Here is a 25,724-nt window from a genome sequence, read left to right on the forward strand (position 1 = left end):
ATGTGCAAGTGGGAGGACCTAGAGAAATCTGATAACTTTGAGAAAAGAAGGTCAAAATAGAGGACTAACACTGCGTGATGACAAGACTTATTATAAAGCTTCAGAATTTAAGACCATGTTGTATTGGTGACAAGATAGACAACTCATTTGAACAGAATGGAGAGTATAGAAATAGGCTCTCACATATCTGGAGATCTAATTTTTTTTTTTTAACATTTTATTTATTTTTGAGACAGAGAGAGAGCATGAATGGGGGAGGGACAGAGAGAGAGGGAGACACAGGCTCCAGGCTCTGAGCCATCAGCCCAGAGCCCGACACGGGGCTCGAACTCACGGACCACGAGATCGTGACCTGAGCCGAAGTCGGATGCCCAACCGACTGAGCCACCCAGGCGCCCCTGGATATCTAATTTTTGATGAAAGTGCAAAGACGATTCAGTGAAGAAGGAATAGTCTTTTCAGCAAGTGGTGCTGGAACAGTTGGATACCTATATTCCTGAAAAAAATGAACTTTTTATGTGAACTTCACGCCAAGTACAAGAAGTCATGCAAAATTGATTTTAAACCTAAAATCTAAAACTTCTAAGAGAAAACATAGGAGAAAGTCTTTGTAATCTTGTGTTAGGCAAAGAATTCTTAGCTATAAAACCAAAAAACAATACATAAAAGAAAAATAGACAAATTAGACTTAAATAAAATTTTAAAACTTCCTCAGAAAACACAAACTAAAAAAGACTAGCTGCAAACTAGGAGAAAATTCTTTGCAAAGCATATATCTGATGAGCACCTTATATTAGAATATATCTGCTAACAGACTTTTGTATATAAACTATATAAAGAACTCTCAAAACTCAACTATAAGAAAACAATGTTATTTCTAAAAATAGAGAAAATATTTGAACAAACACTTCCTGAACTAATGTCAGTTAACGACGTCAAAAGATGCTCATCACCATTAGTTACTAGGGGAATGTAAATTAAAACCATGAGATATTTCTACAAATGTATTGTAATAGATAAAATTACAAAGACCATACTAAGTATAGTCAAGGATGTGGAAGAATAAGGACTCTCATACACTGCTGATGGAAATATAAAATGGTAACAACCATTTTGGAAGATTGGCAGCTTCTTAAAAAGTTTTACACTTGGGGCTCCTGGGTAACTCAGTCAGTTAAGCATCCGACTTCGGCTCAGGTCATGATCTCATGGTTCATGAGTTCAAGCCCCTCATCAGACTATCTGCTGTCAGCACAGAGCCTGCTTCTGATCCTCTGTCCTTCCCTTCCCCCTCAAATATTAAAAAAGAAAAAATGTTTTACACTTGCCATCTGATTCAGTGAGTCTACTTTATCTAAGAGAAAAGAAAACATATTCCCATACAGTAACTTATATGAATGTTTATAGTCACTTTATTTATAATAGCTAAAAACTGGAAACACCAATTGTTTATCAAGAGAGGATTGCAGAAACAAATTGTGGTATGTCTGTACACAATGGAATATTATTCAGCAATAAAAAGCATTGAACTGCTGATAAAATGGTAGTGACATGTATGAATCTCAAAATAATTATGCTGAGAAGCCAGTCACAAATTATATGATTCCATTTATAGAAGATACCAGAAAATTTAAACTACAGCAGTAGAAAGCATATCAGAGGTGTGGCCTGAGGTGGGGTGAATAGGAAGGATTATAAAGGGGTAGGAGGAAACTTTTGGGGATGATGATTATGTTCAGTGTCATGATTTAATGATGGTCATATGACTGTATAAACTTTATTTGCAGTTTATTGTATATCAATTATAAATTTTCAGTAAAGCTGCTAAAGTCGTAATAACTAAAGAAGTGGTTATCAAAATGATTTGTTGGCCTTTTATAATTCATTCTTCAAGATTGAGCAGTGGCAACAGACAGTGTACTGGCTGGTACGCTCTGGTGTTTAAAATAGAGAAGAGAAATTCACTCATTAAGAGTTTGAGCAAGAAGGGTTTTTGTTTTTTTGGTTTTTTTGTTTTGTTTTGTTTTTAAAGAATAAAACCCTGTTTTTAAAATTGACAGTACATATTTTGCACAAATTGAAATTTCCTAAAGAAAATTGGTCTTTCTCTTGAATTCATTGATTTGTATCTTCTTAATATTAAGTTAAAATAACTTCAGGACTTTTTTTTACCCTCAGTTCAAAGTATAATGTGCTTTAAATTTATTTTCTAAGTTATAAATACCAAGTATTTAAAACTTGGTAGTTTGAGTAAATGTTTAATTGCTGTGTTTTCCTTTTGGATAGTATGCACTGGAACGGCTGAAGGTCATGTGTGAAGAAGCTTTGTGTAGTAACCTCTCGGTAGAAAATGTTGCTGATACCCTTGTCCTTGCAGATTTGCACAGTGCAGAACAGTTGAAAGCACAAGCCATAGACTTTATTAATAGGTAAGCTATGCCTGTATTTCAGTGGGCATGACACCTTCAACATTTTTTCACTGGACTTTTTTTTAAGTGTGTTTAAATCTTTAATGCAGGTGCAGTGTACTTCGACAACTTGGGTGTAAAGATGGGAAAAACTGGAACAGCAAGTAAGATGACATCAGTTTCTGACTTAAAGTTGATCTGCATACATGAAATTAAGTGTTTGCATAGCCTTTTGCTCATCTACAATAAGTATGAATCCAGATATTAGTTGTATGAAGCAAACTGCCAGTTATTTTAAAACATAATAATATGATTTGGTGGATTCTTGAGGCTATGCTCCCTTGTAGATCAGCTTCTAATGTGAACTGGGATAGACAGTTTAATTTTTTAAGCACATATGCTCACATTATAACTGAGCCCATGTATTTCAGTGGCTACTAGATTTTTTCCCTGTCCCTTCAGAAAACATTTCTAAAGATGTTGGGAAATACTTATTTTTTCCTATGAGGAATGTACCCCATTTGCCTAGACAGTCTTTATATTTGACTGCTCACCCACTGCTTCTTAGGTTAGCCAAGTACCTTGCATCATATAGTATTTTAGGCTAGCTGCTTCATATTCCCTACTGGTAGCAGTTTGTTCTTTCCTTTCCCTGTTGAAACTGTGTGGTAGTTGTTACATTTTTCTAAGACAACCTTCTGAATATGAACTATTAGAACTTATTATTTCCTTTTTTGTTTTCTTCTCCTATTTTTAGAGTGATTTTCTACTTTTTGTAATTTTTCAAAATCAGAAAAGGTGAAGAGTTGATAGTTTGAAGAATTTTCACCTGCTTTTGATTAGTTTTTACCAATAAACCCTTAAATTCCATTTTCACACTTTATCAAAAGTAGATTTAAGTGAAAAAAGACAGTGTTAGAGACAATAAAATGAATGTTGACCTGATTACTTCCCATTCTTTTAAACTGTATTATGTTGTTAACTCTGAATTCCTATCAGTTTGTGAATTCTGTTTTCACAAAGTAAAAATTAGTAACTACGTTTAAGTCACTGGTGGTATATTGGTTAGTATTTGATGATACGTTATTGTCATGGTATATGATCACAGAAAAATCTATTTAAATTTAAAATATATTAGCATTCAATGATAATTTTTTTATCCCCTTATTTTATATCCCCTGGAGTAGCTGTTGTGTGTACAGACTTTCAATAGATCTTTTTGAATTAAATAAATGAAAATGCCAGGTATATTAAGAGGTATTTATGTGACTCCAAACAGTTAGTTAAAATGATAAACATAATTACATACAGGTAATATGATGTCAGGCAAATTTTTAAAAAGTTGTTTTATTCAGCTACTGTTTAGTTCCACAAACATTTACCTAGCATCTGTGTCTCAAGTACTGTGCTAGGGTGCTGCATATAAAAATAGGGAAAAATCCTTTTCTTGAGAAATTTGTCTAATGAAAGAAATACATGTATATATTATTTCATAATGTGGTAAGTAACATGATAAAGGAAGACATGTGCAGGGCACTTGACAAAGGCTGGATGGTTTAGGAATGGCTTCCTGCAGATGACATCTGAGTCTTTAAACACAAATAGGAGTTAGTGAAACTAAGAAGGAAATAACAAGCATTATAAACAGAAGGGATCACTTGATCCAAAGTATAGAAGCATGAAGCAGTAGGTGATCCATTCATTTGACATACGTTTATATTTATTATCAAGTAAATACCTCAGGCAGTGTGCTTAGTACAAAAAAATATAGTGATGAACATGACAAATGTTTCCCCTACCTTTATGGAGTGTTTAGTTTAGCAAGAAACAAATAGGAATTAAACAAGTAATTGAAATAAAGCGTAACAATAGATAATGTATATCCCAAGCACACAGCAAAAGAACCTTACCTAAACTAGGAGTGAAAGAAAGCCTTTTTGAGGAATTATTGTATAAATAAACACCTGGAGTATTAATAGGAGTTACCATGGTAAAGAAGAGGGAAGAAGCATGAAAGTTTATCCCAAAAAAAGGGAATCAGGTGTGCAAAGTTTTGGTGATAAAGAAAGAACAATATAGAGTCAGAGAGAGGTTATGAGAAGAAGCTGGAGAAAGCAGACAAAGGTCAGATCCTGGAAGGCCATGTAAATAACATTGGGACTTTTAGACATTCAAAGAGAAATGGGTATCCAATAAAAGGTTTTAACCTAGTATAGGGCATGATCAGAGTTTCATTGTTAGCAATCTCTCTGCATACAAGATAGAGAATAATATTGTGGGGAGCTTGAGGTGGTGGTTGTGGTGACAGTTGAGCAAGGTTAAATATAGGAGACACTTTGGAAAGTTGCTGGAGTAGTGCAGGCAAGAGATGAGCAAGAGATGAGAGTTGAAATTAGAGTTGATTGGTGACAGTTGGGGCTAGAGAGAAATGAAAGGATAAAACATTTTGAAAGGACAGTCTATAATATTTGGATATTATTTGGATGGTGGATGGATATAAGGGAGAAAAGAGACTAGGATAACTAGATTAGGTATTTACTCTGCATGCTCAGTAGACCATGTTGTACATTCAGTATACAATGAGCAGTTACCTGAGCATGTAAGGAGAGATACAAAGGTAGAGAGAGGAAGTAGGAAAAATTATTTCTTTTTCTAAAGAACTTGGATACAGGCATTAGGGAACAATAGGGTGTAACATAGTCATATTTGTGTTACTAAGGCAGTAGAGAGAGGAAGTAGGAAAAATTATTTCTTTTTCTAAAGAACTTGGATACAGGCATTAGGGAACAATAGGGTGTAACATAGTCATATTTGTGTTACTAAGGCAGTTCATGGAAGCCAGTTTGAGAGGAGCAAGATAGGAAACTAGAAGACAACTTAGGAGACTGTTGTGATAATCCAAATGTGAGATGATGTGAACCTTGACTGGGAATTCAAAATATCTTTGGAAATTAAAATAGGGCTTTGATGATTGATTGGAAAGGATGGAGTCTAAGATGATTCCCAGGTTTTTGATGTTACCTCTGGGTGATGGTGGAAGCATTAGCTGATTAGAAATGAGGGAAGAAGAATTTGCAGCTTGGATAGAGACGTGTTGAGTTCTTTCCTGGCGATCCTGAATTTTTAGGGCTTGAGGCTGTCCAAATAAAGAGAAGTGGTTGGGACTGTACCTTGTGGGGAGGGCTAGATTTAGCAAATCAGTAGTTTACCATCATTGAGTATGATAGTTAAAATTGTAAAGAGTGGATACAATAGGATGAATGATGAAGTTAAGAGAGAAGAGTGAGGGCAAAAGTTGGAACTCTAGAGAAAACCTATGTGTAACAGCCAGGGAAAAGAGCTCTTAAAAAGCTGGTACAGAAATGGTAACAATGGGAGTTGGGACTATGGAGAAAAGTGTCACATACTTCCAGAGTATAGAACTTCCAGAAGAATTTAAGTTTCAATTGCAACAGAAAATACCAGTAACATAAAGATGGTATTTTAATGAATTCACATGGCTTGACGATATAGAGAGGCAAAAGTGCTTGAAACGTTTTGAAATGTGTGATTTTTTTCTAAAACTAACAATGCAACAATGCATTTTGAAAAGTACTCTTTAATAAACATCACTTAATTTTATTTTTCAGCCAAGCAGCAGACATAATGGAAACATCAGGGTGGAAGTCCATGATTCAGTCTCACCCTCATTTAGTAGCAGAAGCCTTCCGAGCACTAGCATCTGCACAATGTCCACAGTTTGGCATTCCACGCAAACGGCTAAAACAGTCCTGAAATCTTCCATGAACTGTAGAAAAATGGAATTGACTTTTACTCCTCCAGGTCCAGAAGGATTCTAATAACAAACCATAAGCAAGAGTTGTTTCTGTTGTCTTGTCCACGAACAGAAGCTGAAAAAGCATATCGCTTGCATTTCAGGTGGATAATTTATGGTTTATTCTTCAGCTTTAAATTAGACTGATTATACTCTAATTCACTTCAAGGCCTTAAATTATCTTCAGTGACTTCTCTTGTTCATATAATACTTTAATTTTTTTATTGTGCCTTGTCATTTTGACTAAGGCTATGCAGGATTGCACTAGCTCCATAATGCAGTAATATTGATAACTGAAGATAGTAAGTTTCAAAAGGATCTTCCATTAGTTTGAGAAAAGCAAAATGAATTTTATAGGGTTTGTCCTATGCTATCTCAAAGTTTAAAACTAGGTTCTTCTTAAAAGCACTCGTATTGGAAATTACTGGTAATGTCTCCAGTCTAAGTCCTATACATATAGGAGAACCTGCTTACCTTCACAGTAAGTTACGGCAATACACTGCTTCAATTCTAATTTATTTTTCATTTCAGGGGGCAAATATGCAATGAGTTGGCCCAAATTTTTAGTAAAATTTGGATGTTTTTCTGTGTGTTGACTGTCCAGCAGACTAAGAGAAGCATAACAAACCTTTGCTTGTGTTTCTTTGTGGGTTTGTTCAAGTTTACAATGACTGAGAACTGATTGAGGTTAAGATTTCAATAAAAAGAAAGCATGTTTTGTGCTGAATTAATTTTTTTAAATTTGTAGTGACCTACATTTATATGAAGAATTCTGTCCGTGTTGAAAGAAAGGATGACCAAATGTAAATTTAATGAGTGGGCCAATTAAGAAAGATATATATGCACTTTTCATGTGTAACTTTTGTATGCTAAATGGTACATATATTTTTTGTTTGTTTTTGAGGGTATTAATAAGGTATAATTAATTGTGTCTTAACTTTTGCAAGAATTTTTTAAGACTGAGGGAGGCAACTGGGATGTTTGTGATAATAGATAAGAAAGGTATTCTTGATTATAGTTAAATTGGTTTGAATTTCAGATATTTATTATTGAATTTACTCTGTCTTATCCCACTTTGGAGAAGGCAATTGAACAATAAAATTCTGGACACTCTACTCTCCTTCTAAAAATAGTGAACTGATATTTGCAGACTAAAGGAGAGAACCCTTAGAAATATGTTAGGCCGCACTCTGAACCTTTTCCCCCCTAGCTTTCTCCTTTCTGTTTCAGTTACTGTACTAACATTGTGGATGATACTGAAATTCTGCATAATGTGAACAGGATAAACTATTTATAAACTGCTTTTCATGGGCCAGTTCTTTATTATAAATGAATTTAGCTTTAAACACATACACATGTTCAGTGTTTGATAGCTCTGTTCACAGTGAAGGTCTGTCCTGGTGCATTGTCCCGGAGAAGTAGGAGCAGTGGCAAGTCACTGCATCTGATTTCATGGAATAGTGACAATATGCTTCTTAGGCAAGATTTATACTTGACCACAAGGGGAAAAGTGTGTCACTGGAAAAAAATGCATATACCTATATATTCACATACATACTTTATTCTCCAGATTAAAATTTGTATAATTTGTTTATTTAGTTTTTGAATTTAGAACAAAAGGAAAAAAAAGGAGCCTGAGGTTTTAAAATAGATTTTATTTTTGTTATCTCTTTGTTACATATTCACTGAAGCAGTCAGAATATATCAAGAGTGATTCATATTTACATTGAACAATCACTATCAGATAAGCATTTGTTAACCACAGCAAACTAGTTTGAAAAGATCATATTTTCAGATATCTTTATTTCTTTCTGTGTAGTTTAATTGGAATCTTGTTAAATTTGAAATTGGAAGAATCCCTTGAGATAGAAGGATTCTTACATGTGATTGAACTTCATCCTTTGTAAGAATACTATAGGAAACAGAAACTCACTTCCTTAACCAAGTTGAGTCAATTAAATTTACAATGTACAATTTAAAAAGTACATACGCACATACATATACACGTTAAGATTTTTAATATTTTGCCAGGGTCTTACAACAAAACAAAATTCCTCAGGCTATAGAATTTTGTTGTCATGTGTCAAAAATATATATATATATTGGTGTATCCATTTATATCAAATGCACGTAGGCACATTGTGAATTAATTCACTGCTTGCATCTACGTTTCTAACCATAGTAACTTCAGTAATAACACCCATATAATGAACATTTCGGCTTGCTTTTACCTACTTAATTTAGTGTTTATTGCAAATCCTAAGGGTTTTATTATAAAGGGTTTTTTTCGTTTTTTGTTTGTAGTTTGGTAGTACATTTTGTACCAAAAACGTCAAACACTGTGCTGTGAGAATATCCATGTCTCTAGAAATGTCCACGTTTCAGATAATATAATGCCTACCATTATACTAACAGAATCCTATCATAGTTGATTTATTTTTTTATTTATTATGGGTTGGGGTTTTTTGTTTTTTTGGTTTTTTTTTTGGTTTTTGGTTTTTGTTTGTTTTTTGTTGGGTTTTTTTTGGTATTATGGGTTCTTGAGGCAATGAAAAAAAAACTTAATGTATTCTGACAAAAGTGCTCTAATAGCCTTTTTATTTCCTCGTTTTGAAACTACACACTACTGTGTTCAGTAGGCACAGACTGTCCTGAGCAGCTTTGCCTTTTATCAGCCTGCTCTTGTTTTCCTTTTGTCACCTAAACAGAACTTTTCCTTAAAAAAGAAGTGACTGGTTTTAAATGTTATATGTTATCACAGTAACCATTAGAAAACTGTTCTTCAGCTTGAGATACAGAAACACTATATTTGTGCCTTTTTTGTTTTTAAATTTTAACGTATATTGGTATTTAGAGCACAAATATGAAGGTGCCATGATGTTATGGCTTGCCATTGTTACCTCCTTGAATACTCATGTGTCATTGTCTTGAAATAGTAATTGGAGAACCATGCATGTATTGTGTCATTTGGGCGTGTGTGTGCGTGTGTTTGTGTGTGTGTACATATACTTGTATTTGCTTAGACTTGTGTGTGGTATGTTCAGAAGAGTGAATTTCTAAAAATAGGACTCAGTTAAATGTTGAAAATTCAGGTTAGTTGAAATATTTCATTAAATGTGCTTTATTTGGGGGGACAGTTGATGGACAAGAAATTATAATTTTCAAAAATGTGACCTTTACTGCATGATGAAATATGAAAACAGTGCCTTTTTAGGACATCAGTTTTAAAGTTCAGTTTTAAAATATTCGCAAAGAACTCTTAAAAAGTAACCATGAGCATTATTAGCTTATTTTTAAACTAGACCTAAGTTAGAATTTAAATTGCCAAAAATGTTATACTAATTTATTTATCCATTTAAATTTTGTGCATAAACTTAAAACCCAAGTAAAATTTTTATTAAAATATGGGTCATATATGCTACCCAATGTTACTAAATTAGAACACTAGAGACTTCAGTAAGTTGTTTTGTTAAAATCCACCTCAACAAAGCTTTCCTCATAACCATGTATATATGAAAAGGTGAATTATTCTGACTTGGACCTTCATGCTCTTTGATGGATAATATTCAGTGTATTCTTGCAAAATAATGTGGGTGGGTGAGTGTCTTCAGATTATAAAGACAGCACTTTCAGCATATAGAAGAGTATTGTGCAAACCTCTTTTATACAGATTATGAGCTCTACTTTATTTAAGTGTTCATGGAATGATGTCAATTTTAGGTCCAGGTGAACAAATATTGAGTGCCTAACATATGCAAGACTTCCTCTTCACTAGGAATGAAATCACCACACCGTGTCTTCTGTTTGCAGTATGTGGACTTTTATGTTTGAAAAGGAATTCTTATATTTAAATATTTTTCTGTTAGAGTTTATTGTTGTATACTGTAACCCAGCTAATTTCACATCCAGTTTTTTAGAATGAAGATATAACTTAAGTGAGTCCCATTTTTGAAAATAAAATTATGCTAAAATTATTTAAAAATTAATTCTGGGGGAAATTGATTTTCAAGATTCAAATGTGTAAAAGACTTATATTGAACTTTTCAGCCTCATTTTTAATCAGCTGATGTTAATGATAAGATACATACTTTTTGTATCTTGTTGCTGAAAATATTTTTTGCATTTCAGCACATTGAGTTAAAATAAAGTTGTTACTACTTATTCAGAATTAATTGGTTTATTTTGTGTTTATTTCAATATATGAACTTTTCTTTTTCAGATTGCTATGATGCTTTGCAAAAGGGCCATGTGTTTGATATGGTAACTTTAAATTATGCATACTAATTGTCTTTCCTCCATAGGAAAGCTAGTATTTTTTGGAACCTACTAAAGACTTACTCCTTAACTGTGAGATACTATACCTATATCTGCTTTGACGTATGTATTGCCATCAATATTGAAAGACTTTATGTCATATAACTTTAATGTAGTAAGTAAAGATCCCCTTTCCCTGGTCCTTCTATCCCTTCTTACTTTTAACTGACAACTTAATTATTTGTTTCCATCAAAAAGACCAGAATTGGGGCAATGCATTCCTGGCCTAACTTAGTAACACAATTAGTGCTTAAAAATTATGGCCGAAGTGACAGTACGAATGCACAGTGAAAAATCTCTCATACACATACATATTCATGTACACACACACTGAATTTTCCTTAGAAGAATAAAGGAAGGATTGAAACACTTAAGAATATTGTCTACGCAATTAAAGTAAAATAGGACAAATGGTGGTCATATTCTAAACTTTAAGTGGATTGTGTATAACCATTCCCCTTCTACTTGCAGTAGCCAGCACCCTGAAAAAACGGATTTTTTTAGAACATTGGGATATAGTATTCCTCAGTTCTACCACTCAAGAATCATTTCTTTCCAAGAGAATGCCAAGAGTGGCATTGGTTTTCGATCACTACTTTTTTTTAATTTTATTTTTTATTTTTTAAAATTTACATCCAAATTAGCATATAGTGCAACAATTTCAGGAGTAGATTCCTTAGTGCCCCTTACCCATTTAGCCCATCCCCCTTCCCACACCCCTTGAGTAACCCTCAGTTCTCCATATTTATGAGTCTCTTCTGTTTTGTCCCCCTCCCTGTTTTTATATTATTTTTGTTTCCCTTCCCTTATGTTCATCTGTTTTGTCTCTTAAAAGTCTTCATGTGAGTGAAGTCATATGATTTTTGTCTTTCTCTAATTTCACTTAGCATAATACCCTCCATTCCATCCATGTAGTTGCAAATGGCAAGATTTCATTTTTTTTTTGATTGCTGAGTAATACTCCATTGTGTGTGTGTGTGTGTGTGTGTGTGTGTATGTCACATCTTTATCCATTCATCCATCAATGGACACTTGGGCTCTTTCCATACTTGGGCTGTTGTTGATAGTGCTGCTCTCAACATGGGGGTGCATGTGTCCCTTCAAAACAACACACCTGTATCCTATGGATAAATGCCTAGTAGTGCAATTGCTGGGTTGTAGGGTAGTTCTATTTTTAATTTTTTGAGGAACCTCCATACTGTTTCACAGAGTGGCTACACCAGCTTGCATTGCCATCTATGATGCAAAAAAGATCCTCTTTCTCTGCATCCTCGCCAACATCTGTTGTTGCCTAAATTGTTAAGGTTAGCCATTCTGACAGGTGTTAGGTGGTACCTCACTGTGGTTTTGATATGTATTTCCTGGATGATGAGTGATGTTGAGCATTTTTTCATGTGTCGGCCATCTGGATGTCTTCTTTGGAGAAGTGTCTATTCATGTCTTTTGCCCATTTCTTCACTGGATTATTTGACTTTTGGTGTTGAGTTTGATAAGCTCTTTATAGATTTTGGATACTAACCCTTTATCTGATATGTCAGTTGCAAATATCTTCTCCCATCCCATTGGTTGCCTTTTAGTTTTGCTGATTGTTTCCGTCACTGTGCAGAAGCTTTTTATTTTGATGAGGTCTCAGTAGTTCATTTTTGTTTTTGTTTCCCTTGCCTCCGGAGATGTGTTGAATAAGAAGTTGCTGCAGCCAAGATCAAAGAGGTTTTTGCCTACTTTCGTCTCAAGGATTTTGATGGCTTCCTGTCTTACATTTAGGTCTTTCATCCATGTTAAGTTTATTTTTGTGTATGGTGTCAGAAAGTGGTCCAGGTTCATTCTGCATGTTGTTGTCCAGTTTTCCCAGCACCGCTTATCAAAGATTAGTTGGCCATATGTTTGTGGGTTCATTTCTGGGTTCTCTATTCTGTTCCATTGATCTGAGTGACTGTTCTTGTGCCAGTACCATACTGTCTTGATGATATCAACTTTGTAGTATAGCTTGAAGTCTGGGATTGTGATGCCTCCTGCTTCGGTTTTCTTTTTCAAGATCACTTTGGCTATTCAAGGTCTTTTCTGGTTCCATATAAATTTTAGGATTATTTGTTCTAGCTCTGTGAAGAATGTTGGTGTTACTTTGATAAGGATTGCATTGAATATGTAGATTGCTTTGGGTGGTATTGACATTTTAACAATATTCTTCCTATCCAGGAGCATGGAATCTTTTTCCACTTTTTTGTATCTTCTTCAGTTTCTTTCATAAGCTTTCTATAGTTTTCAGCGTATAGATTTTTCACCTCTTCGGTTAGATTTATTCCTAGGTATTTTATGGGTTTTGGTACAACTGTAAATGGGATCAATTCCTTGATTTCTCTTTCTGTTGCTTCATTGTTGGTGTATAGGAATGCAACCGATTTCTGTGCATTGATTTTATATCCTGCACCTTTGCTGAATTCATGGATCAGTTCTAGCAGTTTTTTGGTGGAATCTTTTGGGTTTTCCATATAGAGTTTCATGTCATCTGCTAAGAGTGAAAGTTTGACCTCCTCCTGGCCAGTTTGGATGCCTTTTATTTCTTTGTGTTGTCTGATTGCAGAGGCTAAGACTTCCAATAGTATGTTGAATAACAGTGGCAAGAGTGGACATCCCTGTCTTGTTCCTGACCTTAGGGGGAAAGCTCTCAGTTTTTCCCCATTGAGGATGATATTAGCGTTGGGCTGTTCATATATGACTTTTATGATCTCGAGGTATGCTCCTTCTCTCCCTACTTTCTTGAGGGTTTTTATCAAGAAAGGATGCTATGTTTTGTCAAATGCTTTCTCTGCATCTATTGAGAGGATCATATGGTTCTTGTTCTTTTATTGATGTGATGAATCACGTTAATTGTTTTGCAGATATTGAACCAGTCCTGCATCCCAGGTATAAATCCCACTGGGTCGTGGTAAATAATTTTTTTAATGTATTGTTGGATCCGGTTGGCTAATATCTTGAGGACTTTTGCATCCATGTTCATCAGGGAAATTGGTCTGTAGTTCTACTTTTTAGTGTGGTCTCTGTCTGGTTTTGGAATGAAGGTAATACTGGCTTCATAGGAAGAGTTTGGAAGTTTTTCTTCCATTTCTATTTTTTGGAACAGTTTCAAGAGAATAGGTGTTAACTCTTCCTTGTTAACAAGGTTTGGTAGAATTCCCCTGGAAAGCCATCTGGCCCTGGACTCTTGTTGTTGGGGAGATTTTTGATTGCTAATTCGATTTCCTTACTGGTTATGGGTCTGTTCAAATTTTCTATTTCTTCCTGTTTCAGTTTTGGTAGTATATGTTTCTAGGAATTTGTCCATTTCTTCCAGTTTACCCATTTTATTGGCATATAATTGCTCATGATATTCTCTTATTATTTTTATATCTGCTGTGTTGGTTGTGATCTCTCCTGTTTCATTCTTGATTTTATTTGGGTCCTTTCCTTTTCCTTTCTGATCAAACTGGCTAGTGGTTTATCAATTTTGTTAATTCTTTCAAAGAACCAGCTTCTGGTTTCATTGATCTGTTCTACTGGTTTTTTTTTTTTTTTTTTTTTTTCTGGTTTTGATAGCATTAATTTCTGCTCTAATCTTTATTATTTCCTGTCTTCTGCTGGTTTGGGGTTTTATTTGCTCTTCTTTTTCCAGCTCTTTAAGGTGTAATGTTAGGTTGTGTATCTGAAATCTTTCTTCCTTCTTTAGGAAGGCCTGGCTTGCTATATACTTTCCTCTTATGATTGCCTTTGCTGTGTCCCAGAGGTTTTGGGTTGTGGTGTTATCATTTTCATTGGCTTCCATGAACTTTTTAATTTCCTCTTTAACTGCTTGGTTAGCCCATTCATTCTTTAGTAGGGTGTTCTTCAGTCTCCCAAGTATTTGTTACCTTTCCAAATTTTTTCTTGTGGTTGGTTTCGACTTTCATAGCGTTGTGGTCTGAAAATATGCATGGTATGATCTTGATCTTTTTGTACTTGCTGAGGGCTGATTTGTGGCCCAGTATATGGTCTATTCTGGAGAACGTTCCATGTGCACTGGAGAAGATTGTATATTCTGCTGCTTCAGTACGAAATGTTCTGAATATATCTATTAAGTCCCATCTGGTCCAGTGTGTCATCCAAAGACATTGTTTTCTTGTTGATTTTTTGATTAGATGATCTATCCATTGCTGTGAGTAGGATGTTGAAGTCTCCTACTATTATGGTATTACTATCATGAGTTTCTTTATGTTTGTGATTAATTGATGTATATATGTGGGTGCTCTCACATTTGGCGCATAAATGTTTACAATTGTTAGGTCTTCTTGGTGGATAGACCCCTTGATTATGATATAATGCCCTTCTTCATTTCTTGATACAGTCTTTATTTTAAAGTCTAGATTGTCTGATACAAATATGGCTACTCTGGCTTTCTTTTGTTGACCATTAGCATGATAGATGGTTCTCCATCCCCTTACTTTCAATCTGAAGGTGTCTTTAGGTCTAACGTGGATCTCTTGTAAACAGGATATAGTTGGATCTTATTTTCTTACCCATTCTGTTACCCTATGTCTTTTGATTGGAGCATTGAGTCCATTGATGCTTAGAGTGAGTACTGAAAGATATTAATTTATTGCCATTATGATGCTTGTAGAGTTGGAGTTTCTGGTGGTGTTCTCTGGTCTTTTCTAACCTTTGTTGCTTTTGGTATTTATTTATTTATATATATTTGTTTTCATCTTTTCTCCCCTCAAAGTGACCCCCTTAAAATGTCTTGCAGGCTGGTTTAGTGGTCACAAACTCCTTAATTTTTGTTTGTCTGGGAAACTTTTTATCTCTCCTTCATAAAGTTTTGTTATTTTATTATTATTTTTTTATTTTTGAGACAGCATGAGCAGGGGAGGGGCAGAGAGAGGGGGAGACACAGAATCTGAAGCAGGCTCCAGGCTCTGAGCTGTCAGCACAGAGCCTGACGCGGGGCTCGAACGCACAGAGTGTGAGATCATGACCTGAGCTGAAGTCAGACGTTTAACTGACTGAGCCACCCAGGTGCCCCTGTCTCTCCTATTTTCAATGACAGCCTTGCTGGATAAAGAATTCTTGGCTGCATATTTTTCTGATTCAGCACACGAATATATCCTGCCACTCCTTTCTGGCTGCCAAGTTTCTGTGGATAGGTCTGCTGATCTGTCTGATCTGTCTGATCCGCCTGATCTGTCTTCCCCTGTAGGTTAGGGACTTTTTCTCCCTTGCTGCTTTCATGATTCTTTCCTTGGCTGAGTAATTTGTGAATTTAACTATGATATGCCTTGTTGATGGTCGGTTTTTGTTGAATCTAATGTGGGTCCTCTGTGCTTCCTGGATTTTGATGTCTGTGTCTGTCCCCAGGTTAGGAAGGTTTTCTGCTATGATTTGCTCATAAAGCCCTTCTACCCCTATTTTTCTCTCTTCCTCTTCTGGGACCCCTATGATTCTGATGTTGTTCCTTTTTAATGAGTCACTGATTTCTCTAATTCTTAAATCGTGCTCTTTTGCCTTAATCTCCCTCTTTTTTTCTGCTTCATTATTCTCTATACATTTGTCCTCTATATCACTGATTCTCTGTTCTGCCTCAGCCATTCTTGCAGCTGTGGCATCCGTTAGAGATTGCAGCTCAGTTACAGCATTTTTTATTTCATCCTGACTAGCTTTTACTTCTTTTATCTCTGCAGAAAGGGATCCTAATCTGTTTTTGACTCTAGCTAGTATTCTTATTATCATGATTCTAAATTCTTGTTCAGACATCTTGCTTGTATGTGTGTTGGTTAAATCCCTGGCTGTCGTTTCTTCGTGCTCTTTCTTTTGGGGTGAATTCCTTCGTTTTGTCATTTTGAAGGGAGAAAAGGAATTAATGAGGTAGAAAAATTGAAATTAAAAAAACTAAAATTAAAAAATATTAAAATTAAAAATTAAAAACACACCCACACACAAAAGTCGAATAGGTGATGCTAGATCCTAGGTGTGTTTTGGTCTGGGTATTGAAAGTGGCTTGACAGATTAGAGAAAAAGAGGGGGGGGGATAAAAAAAATCGTTTGAGAATTTGAAAAAATGAATACACTGAAGTAGACTGAAATGAGGTTATGTGGGTAAAATAGAATTTGAAAAAATATACACAAAAGTAAAGAATTTAGTAGAAAAAATTAAAGAAAAATATTTGTAATAAAAATGAATTTTTCTTTTTCTGTATTTTAAGAAAAAAGAAAAACGAAAAGGAAAAAAGATTAAAAAAAGAAAAAAATCATTTGAAAATTTGAAAAAGTGAATACACTGTAGTAGCCTAAAATAAAATGATGGAAGTAAAATAGAATTTGAAAAAATTTACATAAAAGCAAAAAATATAGTAAAAAAATTAAATGAAAATACTTGAAATAGGAATTGAAACTAAAAATGAAGTTTTTTCTCTTTCTGCATTCAAGAAAAAGAAAAATGAAAAGAAAAAAAGGAAATTGTTTGAAAATTTGAAAAAGTGAATACACTGTAGTAGACTAAAATAAAATGATGGAAGTAAAATAGAATTTGAAAAAATTTACACAAGTAAAAAATAGAGTAATAAAAATTAAAAATATTTTTAATAAAAATCGAAAATAAAAATGAATTTTTTCTTTCTGTATTCAATAAAAAGTGTAAAAGAAAAAAAAAAGAAAGAAAATTGAATAGATGAATCTGCTAACAGATTGAACTAGGACTAAAATTGCTTCGTTTTTCCCCTAGAAGTAAGTCTATGTAGTGCTTTATTGTCCATAAACTAAGCAGGCGGTGAGACTTGTGTTCTTAAAATGCGAAGTTGGCCCAGTTGGGCGGGCTCAGTGTAACAGCTCCGCTGTCCAGTAGATGGCGCTGCTAGCCTACTCGGGTGGATTGTTGCCGTGGTCGTTAGGTGCGTATGCACATGCGCGGGAGCGGTGAAATGACTCCACCCAGCTACTCAGTCTGTTCTGGATCAGCAGTCGCGCACCTGACCTCTGTCTTCAGCTCTCGTCCACTCCCCATTTTTTCACTCTCCGTGACCAGGCCCCAGGCAGTACCTGTCTCTCAAGTTTTGTCTCACGCGGCTGTTTTCCCTGGCCCCTTACTTCCGAAGGACTGTGGCTTTGACCTGTTCTGCCCCTCTGCAGGAGGGTCTCACCGAGCAATGGCCGAATGAGCAATGGCCAAATGTCAGCTGCATCCAGGAATGCTTGCTGGACCCTGCTGTTGCCAGTTCCCCGGGACTGCGGGCAGGTGCCAGCCCGCCCCAGATAAAGTTCACAAGACAGTGTAGCAGCAGCATTGCAGGGATTATGGAAAATCACAACACACATCTGGCACCAGGCTTCACCCTTGATGACCTTCCCCCAGCACCAGCGTATATGGCCACTTCCCAGGGTCTGCTGGGACCAGATGGCTTCAACAGTCTCTACCAAATGTCCTTCCAGCAGTGGAGCCGCTTTTCCCTGTGTGGCCCGAGAACCTCCCGGCCCCCACTCTGTTCCTGAGGATTCGCCCTTCCCACCAGAGCACCACCAGGTATGGAGCTGCGGAGTTGCAGCCTTTGCGCTCCCCTTGTTTACTGTCTTACTGGAATTTAAACCCTCTCCTTTCTCCTTTCTCCTTTTTTAGTTTAGTCCCTGTGGCTATTTACAGTTTTCCACTTTCTCTCCAGATGCTTTTGGGGAGGGGTGCTTTTCCCATATTCTCCCCCTCTCCCCAGTCTCCGTCCTCTCTCCGCCCACAAAAGCGGTTCCCTACCTTCTGCGGTTTCTTGCTCCCCAAGTTCAGCTCTCCGCACCGCGTACCTGCTGAATTCTGTGGTTCACGTTGTGCAGAGTGTTGTGTTAATCCTCCAGTCAGTTTTCTAGGTGTGTAGGATGGTTTAGTGTTGGTCTGGCTGTATTTCGTGGATGTGAGACACAAAAATCTTCCATGCTGTTCCGCCATCTTGGTTCCTCCCCACCTAGATCACTATTTTTATTTATTTTTTTTTTTAATTTTTTTTTTAACGTTTATTTATTTTTGGGACAGAGAGAGACAGAGCATGAACGGGGGAGGGTCAGAGAGAGGGAGACACAGAATCTGAAACAGGCTTCAGGCTCTGAGCTGTCAGCACAGAGCCCGACGCGGGGCTCGAACTCACGGACCGCGAGATCATGACCTGAGCCGAAGTCGGCTATCTAACCGACTGAGCCACCCAGGCGCCCCAGATCACTATTTTTAAATAGAAGGCACATTGGCAAAAATCTTTCATATGTTGTTGCTACTTGTTGGGGTACCAGAGAGGTTTGTATGCATCTGCAGTGAATATTGGCAAAAAAGTTTGTCCTTCCTGATAAGAATGGTTCCTTTTCATCTCTTCTTCTCTTTCCTTCCATCCTTAATTTTTTTTAAAGGACTCAGGTATAGCCAAACAATTGTAGGATTGTTTCCTTATTTAGGAATAACAGTACAGCACACTCCCCCCCCACCCCCCCAGAAAAATAGTGACCTGGCAATTGTGATATTTACTTGGCTCTAAAATAGATTTATTGTCATAGGTTATTAGATGTATGCTTAATTTTAGCTAAAAAGATAATGCAGTTTACGAAAATGGAATGGGCAGAAATGAGGAAAAATGAAAATGACGTGCAGTTGAAAAAAATTAGTAAAATTAGATGCATTCAACTTGATAAATACCAGAAATGTAAGCAGAAATTTGAATAAGTAGAAGACAAGGCACTTAAATGCTCCCAGATCACAAAGACAAGAATTCTGTCAACAACAAATGGAGTGCCAGGCACTGTACTGAATTTGATAACGTAAACAAAGTATAAATGGTCCATATCCTCCTAAGTCTATATTCTTGAGGAAAGCATAATTATATAACACAGTATGTGAATTGTGATAGGAGTACAAGAGGGGCACCTAATATGAGGCAGGGATGGAGATCCCAGAAAGCTTCTGAGGAAGTGATGTCTAAATTGAAATTGAGTGGAGGTTAGGCAGCTTCGTGGGAGTGTCCTCCAACTGGGACTTGTGTGAAGTCCCAGAGGTTGACCAAGGTTCATATAGAACGTGTATGGGAATGAAGATGAACATGGCTGTGTGCTAATGTGTAAGTGAAGGGAAAAGAAGAGTAAACCAGAAGGTGAAGTTAATGATTTTTTTTATTTTTTAAAATTTACATCCAAATTAGCATATAGTGCAACAATGATCTCAGGAGTAGATTCCTGAGTGTTGAGGGGTTTTAAGTGAGGTTATGTCATGATCAACACCATCAATCTTCAGATGAATTGCATGGGGCTAAAGGAGAAGGTAAGGAGACCCTGAAGAGGTGAGGAATGCTAGTGCTCTGTGCTAGGCTAGGAGCGCGGAGATGGAGCAAAAGGGAGAGATTTATGATGAAATACTGCAAGGGGTTGGAAATAAATTGCGTATGTTAAAAGGAAGAGACAGGTGACTCCTGGTAATCACAAGAGTAGCAGAAGCTTTCAGAGAAAAACCAATTATTTCAATTTGGAGCCTGTTGAGCCTAAGGTTCCTATGGGACATTCTGGTTGGGTATGTGAATCTTAAACGGGAGAGTGATCTGGGTTATAAAGTCAGGAATCCTCAATACAGAAGACAATAGGTGTGTGCAGGCTAGTAATGAGAAGACAGCACAGGGCAGAAACAAGGATAGAGAAAGAGCAGCTTACAAAAGAGGATGAATAGTCACAGAGATAAACAAAGAGTGGTCCATCCCAGAAGTTGGAAAAAAGAATGTTTCAAGACAGCATCATGCTGAGCAAATAGGAAGCTAAAATATGAATTCCATATGTATTTGCAAGCGGACATGATCAGAGTCAGAAATGGGGAAAGAAGTAGGATTGGAGTGAGAAAATGGATGTTCCAAGTATAGAACATGGGACGTTATGGGATGGAGTTTAGAATCAGTTTCTTATTTTGTTCTCTTTTATGGTAAAAGAAGTATCAGTATATTACAATGATGATAAGGAGTTAGAAAGTAGAAAACAGATGGGATTACTGAGGTTCTAATCAGAAGAGAAGAGAAATGGAAATCAGATGCCTGACAGGAAGATTGCCCCTAACATGTGCAAGGGTCACATGTATGGATACAGAGTCAGATTTAGATTTTGGTTTGATCTGAAAGTTGATATACTTATTTTATGTATTTTATTCCTTGTGAAGTCAGGAATTCACAGTAAAAGGGGCAGGTGATAGGTTTAGAGCAGGGGTCAGCAAACTTTCTTTTTAAAGGACTTGGGTAATAAATACTTTACCTATTCAGCTATGCCATAGTGTGAAAGCCCTTGCTTTAGACAATATGTAAACAAATGAATGTGGTTGTGTTCCATTAGAACTATTTACAAAAGTAGGCACTGGGCTGGATTTGACTTCTGTGCTATAGTTTACTGAATTCAAAGGTTTGAGGAAACCAGAGAAGTTTTGGAATAACTGATAAGGTTAAAAAATATGGATGGCCCAATTGCGATTGGAGACCATGACTTTACAGAGGATGAGGAGAACAAATATTTGCTGCACAATTGATATTACCAAGGAAATAATTGGAAGACAAACAGTGACTAAAGATATTAATCCTTTTTCTTTAAAAAAGATGAATTTTGGAGTTCCTGGCTGGCTTAGCGAGTAGAGCATGCAACTCGACTTCTGGGTTTTAAATTCAAGCCCTACACTGAGTGTAGAGATTACTTAAAAATAAAATCTTAAAAAAAAAAAAAAAACATTTTGGAAGTGAGAAAATATATAGGTTCCAGGCAGAATTCATGAACAATTATCCAAACCTAGGCACACTGGGTGACTTGTAAATTGGAAAGATGGGTAGTATGAGCCTCCAAGAAGTAAATATTTTAAAGTCCTATTTCTCTGTCAATAGTTTACATGATAAAATTTTTTACTCAGTAACTCTTAGCTTTATAGTGATTCATTTCTGAAGTTAACATTTAAATTATATAGAAGTAGTATATTAACATAGTACCCAAAGCATAGGCAATGCTGAATATTGATAAAAATTAATTCAAGCTTAGGAAGTTGAGGCTTAAAAGGACTGGCAGTGAGTATTAAACTATTATAAGGAAGTCTAACTTATTGTAACATTTGCACATCTAAAAGTTGACCACAACCCCCTCACCCCAACCTGTTGCACTCCCGATCCCACCTGCCCCCCCCCCCCCACCCTTCCTGTCCTTCAGGGTGATAGCTCTTAGCCTTCCTGCAGAGGGATCATCTTGCTTTGCTGATGAACCCTGGCTGGTTTAGAAGTATAAACTATATAAAGTGTAAAAATATAAATGTTATAAATACATATGTAAAAGTGGTCATCTATTATAAATAAAAAGGAAACCAGACAGGAAGAAAATGGAGAACTGGGATTGGGAAATAAAAGTCTAAAATTCTTCCTCTTGCATAAATGGGAAGTAAAAATGTTTTCTTACTGATTTTTAAATTTTGAGTTCTAAACATTCAAGGATTTTTTTTAATAAAGAAGCTTTATATCCACTGGTAGAATTTAAAATAGACACTCTCTCTCTCTCTCTCTCTCTCTCTCTCTCTCTCTCTCTCTCTCTATATATATATATATATATATATATATATATGTATATATGTATACATATATGTATGTATATATATGTATACATATATGTATGTATATGTATCCATCCTCCAAAACACAAACAAAACATTGTGTGTGTGGCAAAGTCAATTAGGACACCAAACAAATTAGAAGGCAAAGATAACATTACAAAGATGTAGTAGAACTAGTACGACAAATGGAATAGGTTGAACACATCTACTGTAAGAAAAACTTATTCAGCAATGATCTCATTCATCAGATTGTGCTAGCTGGGAATGTAATGAGAGAGAAATGCTCTTTTCTGATTGAGTTTGATGAAATCAATCATAAAATATAAACCTTCGGGCATCTGGGTGGCTCAGTCTGTTAAGCGTCCAACTCTTGATCTCGGCTCAGGCATGATCTCATGGTTCTTGGGATTGAACCCCGCATCAGGCTCTGTGCTTGGGATTCTCTCTCCCTCTCTGCTCCTCCCCCACTCACTCTGTCTCTCAAAGTAAATAAAAAAAAATTTTTTAAGTAGTTTAAAATAAAAAATAAGCATTGTGCAATGGGAAATAAAGGTGTTGTGTAGCACATCTCACAGTCCACAATTGTTAGCCCAGCATAGAGGAGGAAGAGCATTTTTATAAAGGAACAAGTGTGAAGGCTCAGGGGTAAGAGGGGATGATGATTTTACTGAAATTCAGTAGAGCTGAAGGGTAGTGCTTCTTGTTTATGTGTAGTGTCTCTGTTTGTGTGTCTTTTCTTGGCGATAGAAATCCAAGTGAGAGAATTCTAATAAGACTAACTCAAATTGACTAGATCAAGTTAAAAATGGAAATATTACCTCCACAAAAGGTTTGGAATTAGGTTGACTTTATATGGAAATGATTTCAAACTTCCTAGGAACTGATCATTCCCATGATATGTGAATTAAAGTAACTACTGAAAACTATTTTCTTTTTAGCTACTATAAACCAGGTAACCTTAGGAAATTGCAAAAAGTAAATGAAATCATATGTGTAAGATTAATGCAGCATCCTAGAGGTAGCAGTAGCCTAGTAAATGTTCTCACCAAACTGTAATTGTGGATTTCTTCATTTCTCCTTTGAGTCCTGTCAACGTTTACTTCTTGTATTTGAAGCTCTTTTTATCAGACATACACATACTTAGGATGTTTATGTTTTTCTAATGACTTGATCTTTTAATCATAATAAAATAGTCCTCTTTATCTCTCAGAATGCTGTCTTGAAGTCTACTTTAGTCATATTAACATAGCTACATCAGCTTTTTAAAGCTTACATTAGCATGGTACATATATTGCCACTCTTTCAATTTCAACCTATTTGTGTTTTATATCTAAAGTGAGTCTCTTGTAGACAACATATAGTTGTGTCTTACTTTTTTATCTAGTCCAATAAGTTCTGCCTTTTATAAATATGTTACACGAATTATCTAATTACTGATATGTTTGAACTTTGCCTTGTTTTCTGTTCCTCTGTTGCTTCTTTCCTGCTCCTTTTGTGTTTTTAAAAATGTTTTTAATATTCTATTTTATTTCTTCTGTTTGCTTTTTAATCTATCCTTTTTTTGCATTTTTGTTAGTTGCTCAGGCGTTAATTACAATATGTGTCCTTATTACAGTCTACTTGCAATTAATATTTCATCACTTCATGTAAACTATAAAACACATACTACTGTCTCATTTATCACCGCCTTCTCCTTTGCACCACTTTTGTCATATGCTTTACTTCTGTATATACTATAAACCCTACAATATCATGTTACAGTTATTCTAAAAGTCAGTAGTGCTTTTAAAGAAATTAAGAAAAGAAAAATGAAAAAACATTTTCTACTATTTCAATGCTCTTTACTATTCTGTGGAATAACCCATAGATCTCTCTTTCCCATCTATTAGTTGCATTTATTCAGAGAGCTCTGGAGAGAGTTTTGAATAAGTTAATGATTGATTATCTGAAAAGTAAGCAAATGTACAAAAAAAAATATTTGTGGGTGGGGCGCCTGGGTGGCGCAGTCGGTTGGGCGTCCAACTTCAGCCAGGTCACGATCTCGCGGTCCATGAGTTCGAGCCCCGCATCAGGCTCTGGGCTGATGGCTCAGAGCCTGGAGCCTGTTTCCGATTCTGTGTCTCCCTCTCTCTCTGCCCCTCCCCCGTTCATGCTCTGTCTCTCTCTGTCCCAAAAATAAATAAAAACGTTGAAAAAAAAATAAAAAAAAAATATTTGTTAACGCCTGAGAACCAAAACAGTTCTATATAGGGAATGAACCTGAGCATACTGTGTGGCTCACCTGAGAATGATATTTTTATACCAACACGATGATGTAAACAGTGAACATTGCCATAACCATGAATTGTGATTTTATGCTGTTAATATTTCTTAGTGGGAAATTAAAAATGTCTGAAACTAAAAAGTTAAAAATTAAGTAAAAAAATAATTAATAGCCATAATAGCAAGTTTGGAGTTTGGAAAGGGGAAGATAGTTCCAAATGGAAGATTTCACAGTTGTCGGAGTTTGACTCTGGGAAGTGGGAGTGGCAGTAAAGTAGGGGACTGCTCTTTCTCCTAACAGGCTTAATTTTACTATTTGCCTTTTTATATTATGTACATGTACTAATCTGATAACTAAAACAATTGTAAAGCTAGTGGGAATATCCCGGTGGAGAGGAAAAACATGAGTATAGAAGAAACAGGCTAATGGACAAGGTAAGATTTTCAACTACACACATTGGGATGATAATCAACAAAGTAAGTGGCCTAAATAGAAGAAAAGGTAGATAGTTGTTCTGCTCAATTGAACAAGAGGGGAAAGGATGATAGGATCAGAGTAGATGATGGTAGGTTTCTGTGTTTGGTGATAGGAAACTGAAGGACATCCTGGTTCTATCTTCTCTATGAAGAAGTCAGCATGAGAATAAAATGGAAGCAAAGTGTCACTGCTTTTTCCTGAGGCCCAGTAGTGATGACGATGAGAGGACTTTTTTTTTAATCACTTAAAAAATTTCCATTAGTTTCCTTTGGGTTATATTTGTTGTTGTGTTCATCCTTATATCCTGATACTTTACTGTTTAGTTTATTCTGTATGTGTTTCCTTTCGTAATTTCTCTTTTTCTTCCACTTAGTCTCAGGTTTACTCCCCTAATAAGACTTCTGTAGTCTTGTGAAGATGTGTTCTTTCTCTATTCTCTGAATAACCAAAATAAGCTTTGTTTATGAATATCTGAGGAAAATTATAAGTGTTAAATCTGAAGAAAAATTATAAATGTCTATGTTATCCCCATAATTTCTGAATTCCTTCTGTGCTTTGGATAATATATTGTCAAAATGTTAAAGAAGCTTGAAATCAAATGGGGATGCAAAGCAAAGTCTCCTGTGCATAACTTTCTGTATCAAAGAGCCTGGTAGATGTGCTTTGAGCCTAGAGGAAGGATTTGGTATGCCTGATAGTGACTGGAGAAAGATGCATAGACATTGAAGGATACTAAGCCTGATGATTAGAACTTGGGTCCACTAACCATCAGTGCTTCCTCTTCTCAGACCTCGTAGATTTTATTGAGCAACTGGGAGTTGGTGTCACTGAAGTTGAATGCCCCATTGCTTATCAGCTGTGTGTTGGGCAAAT

At 35.9% G+C, this 25,724-nt stretch overlaps 1 protein-coding gene across 3 annotated transcripts in view; it reads left to right on the forward strand.

Annotated features, from left to right (window-relative positions):
- SPOPL (speckle type BTB/POZ protein like) overlaps positions 1-10,390 on the forward strand; it is an 83,141-nt gene extending 72,751 nt beyond the window's left edge. For all 3 annotated transcript variants that reach the window (XM_023259296.2, XM_023259293.2, XM_023259294.2), the window contains 3 exons: positions 2,287-2,429; positions 2,519-2,572; positions 6,038-10,390. In XM_023259296.2, coding sequence (XP_023115064.1) covers positions 2,287-2,429; positions 2,519-2,572; positions 6,038-6,182 — 342 coding nt within the window. In that variant the 3' untranslated portion in view covers positions 6,183-10,390. The remainder of the gene's footprint in view (positions 1-2,286; positions 2,430-2,518; positions 2,573-6,037) is intronic.
- The last annotated feature ends 15,334 nt before the right edge of the window (positions 10,391-25,724 follow it).

Source organism: Felis catus, chromosome C1 (assembly GCF_018350175.1).
Source record: "Felis catus isolate Fca126 chromosome C1, F.catus_Fca126_mat1.0, whole genome shotgun sequence".
NCBI lineage: Eukaryota > Metazoa > Chordata > Mammalia > Carnivora > Felidae > Felis > Felis catus.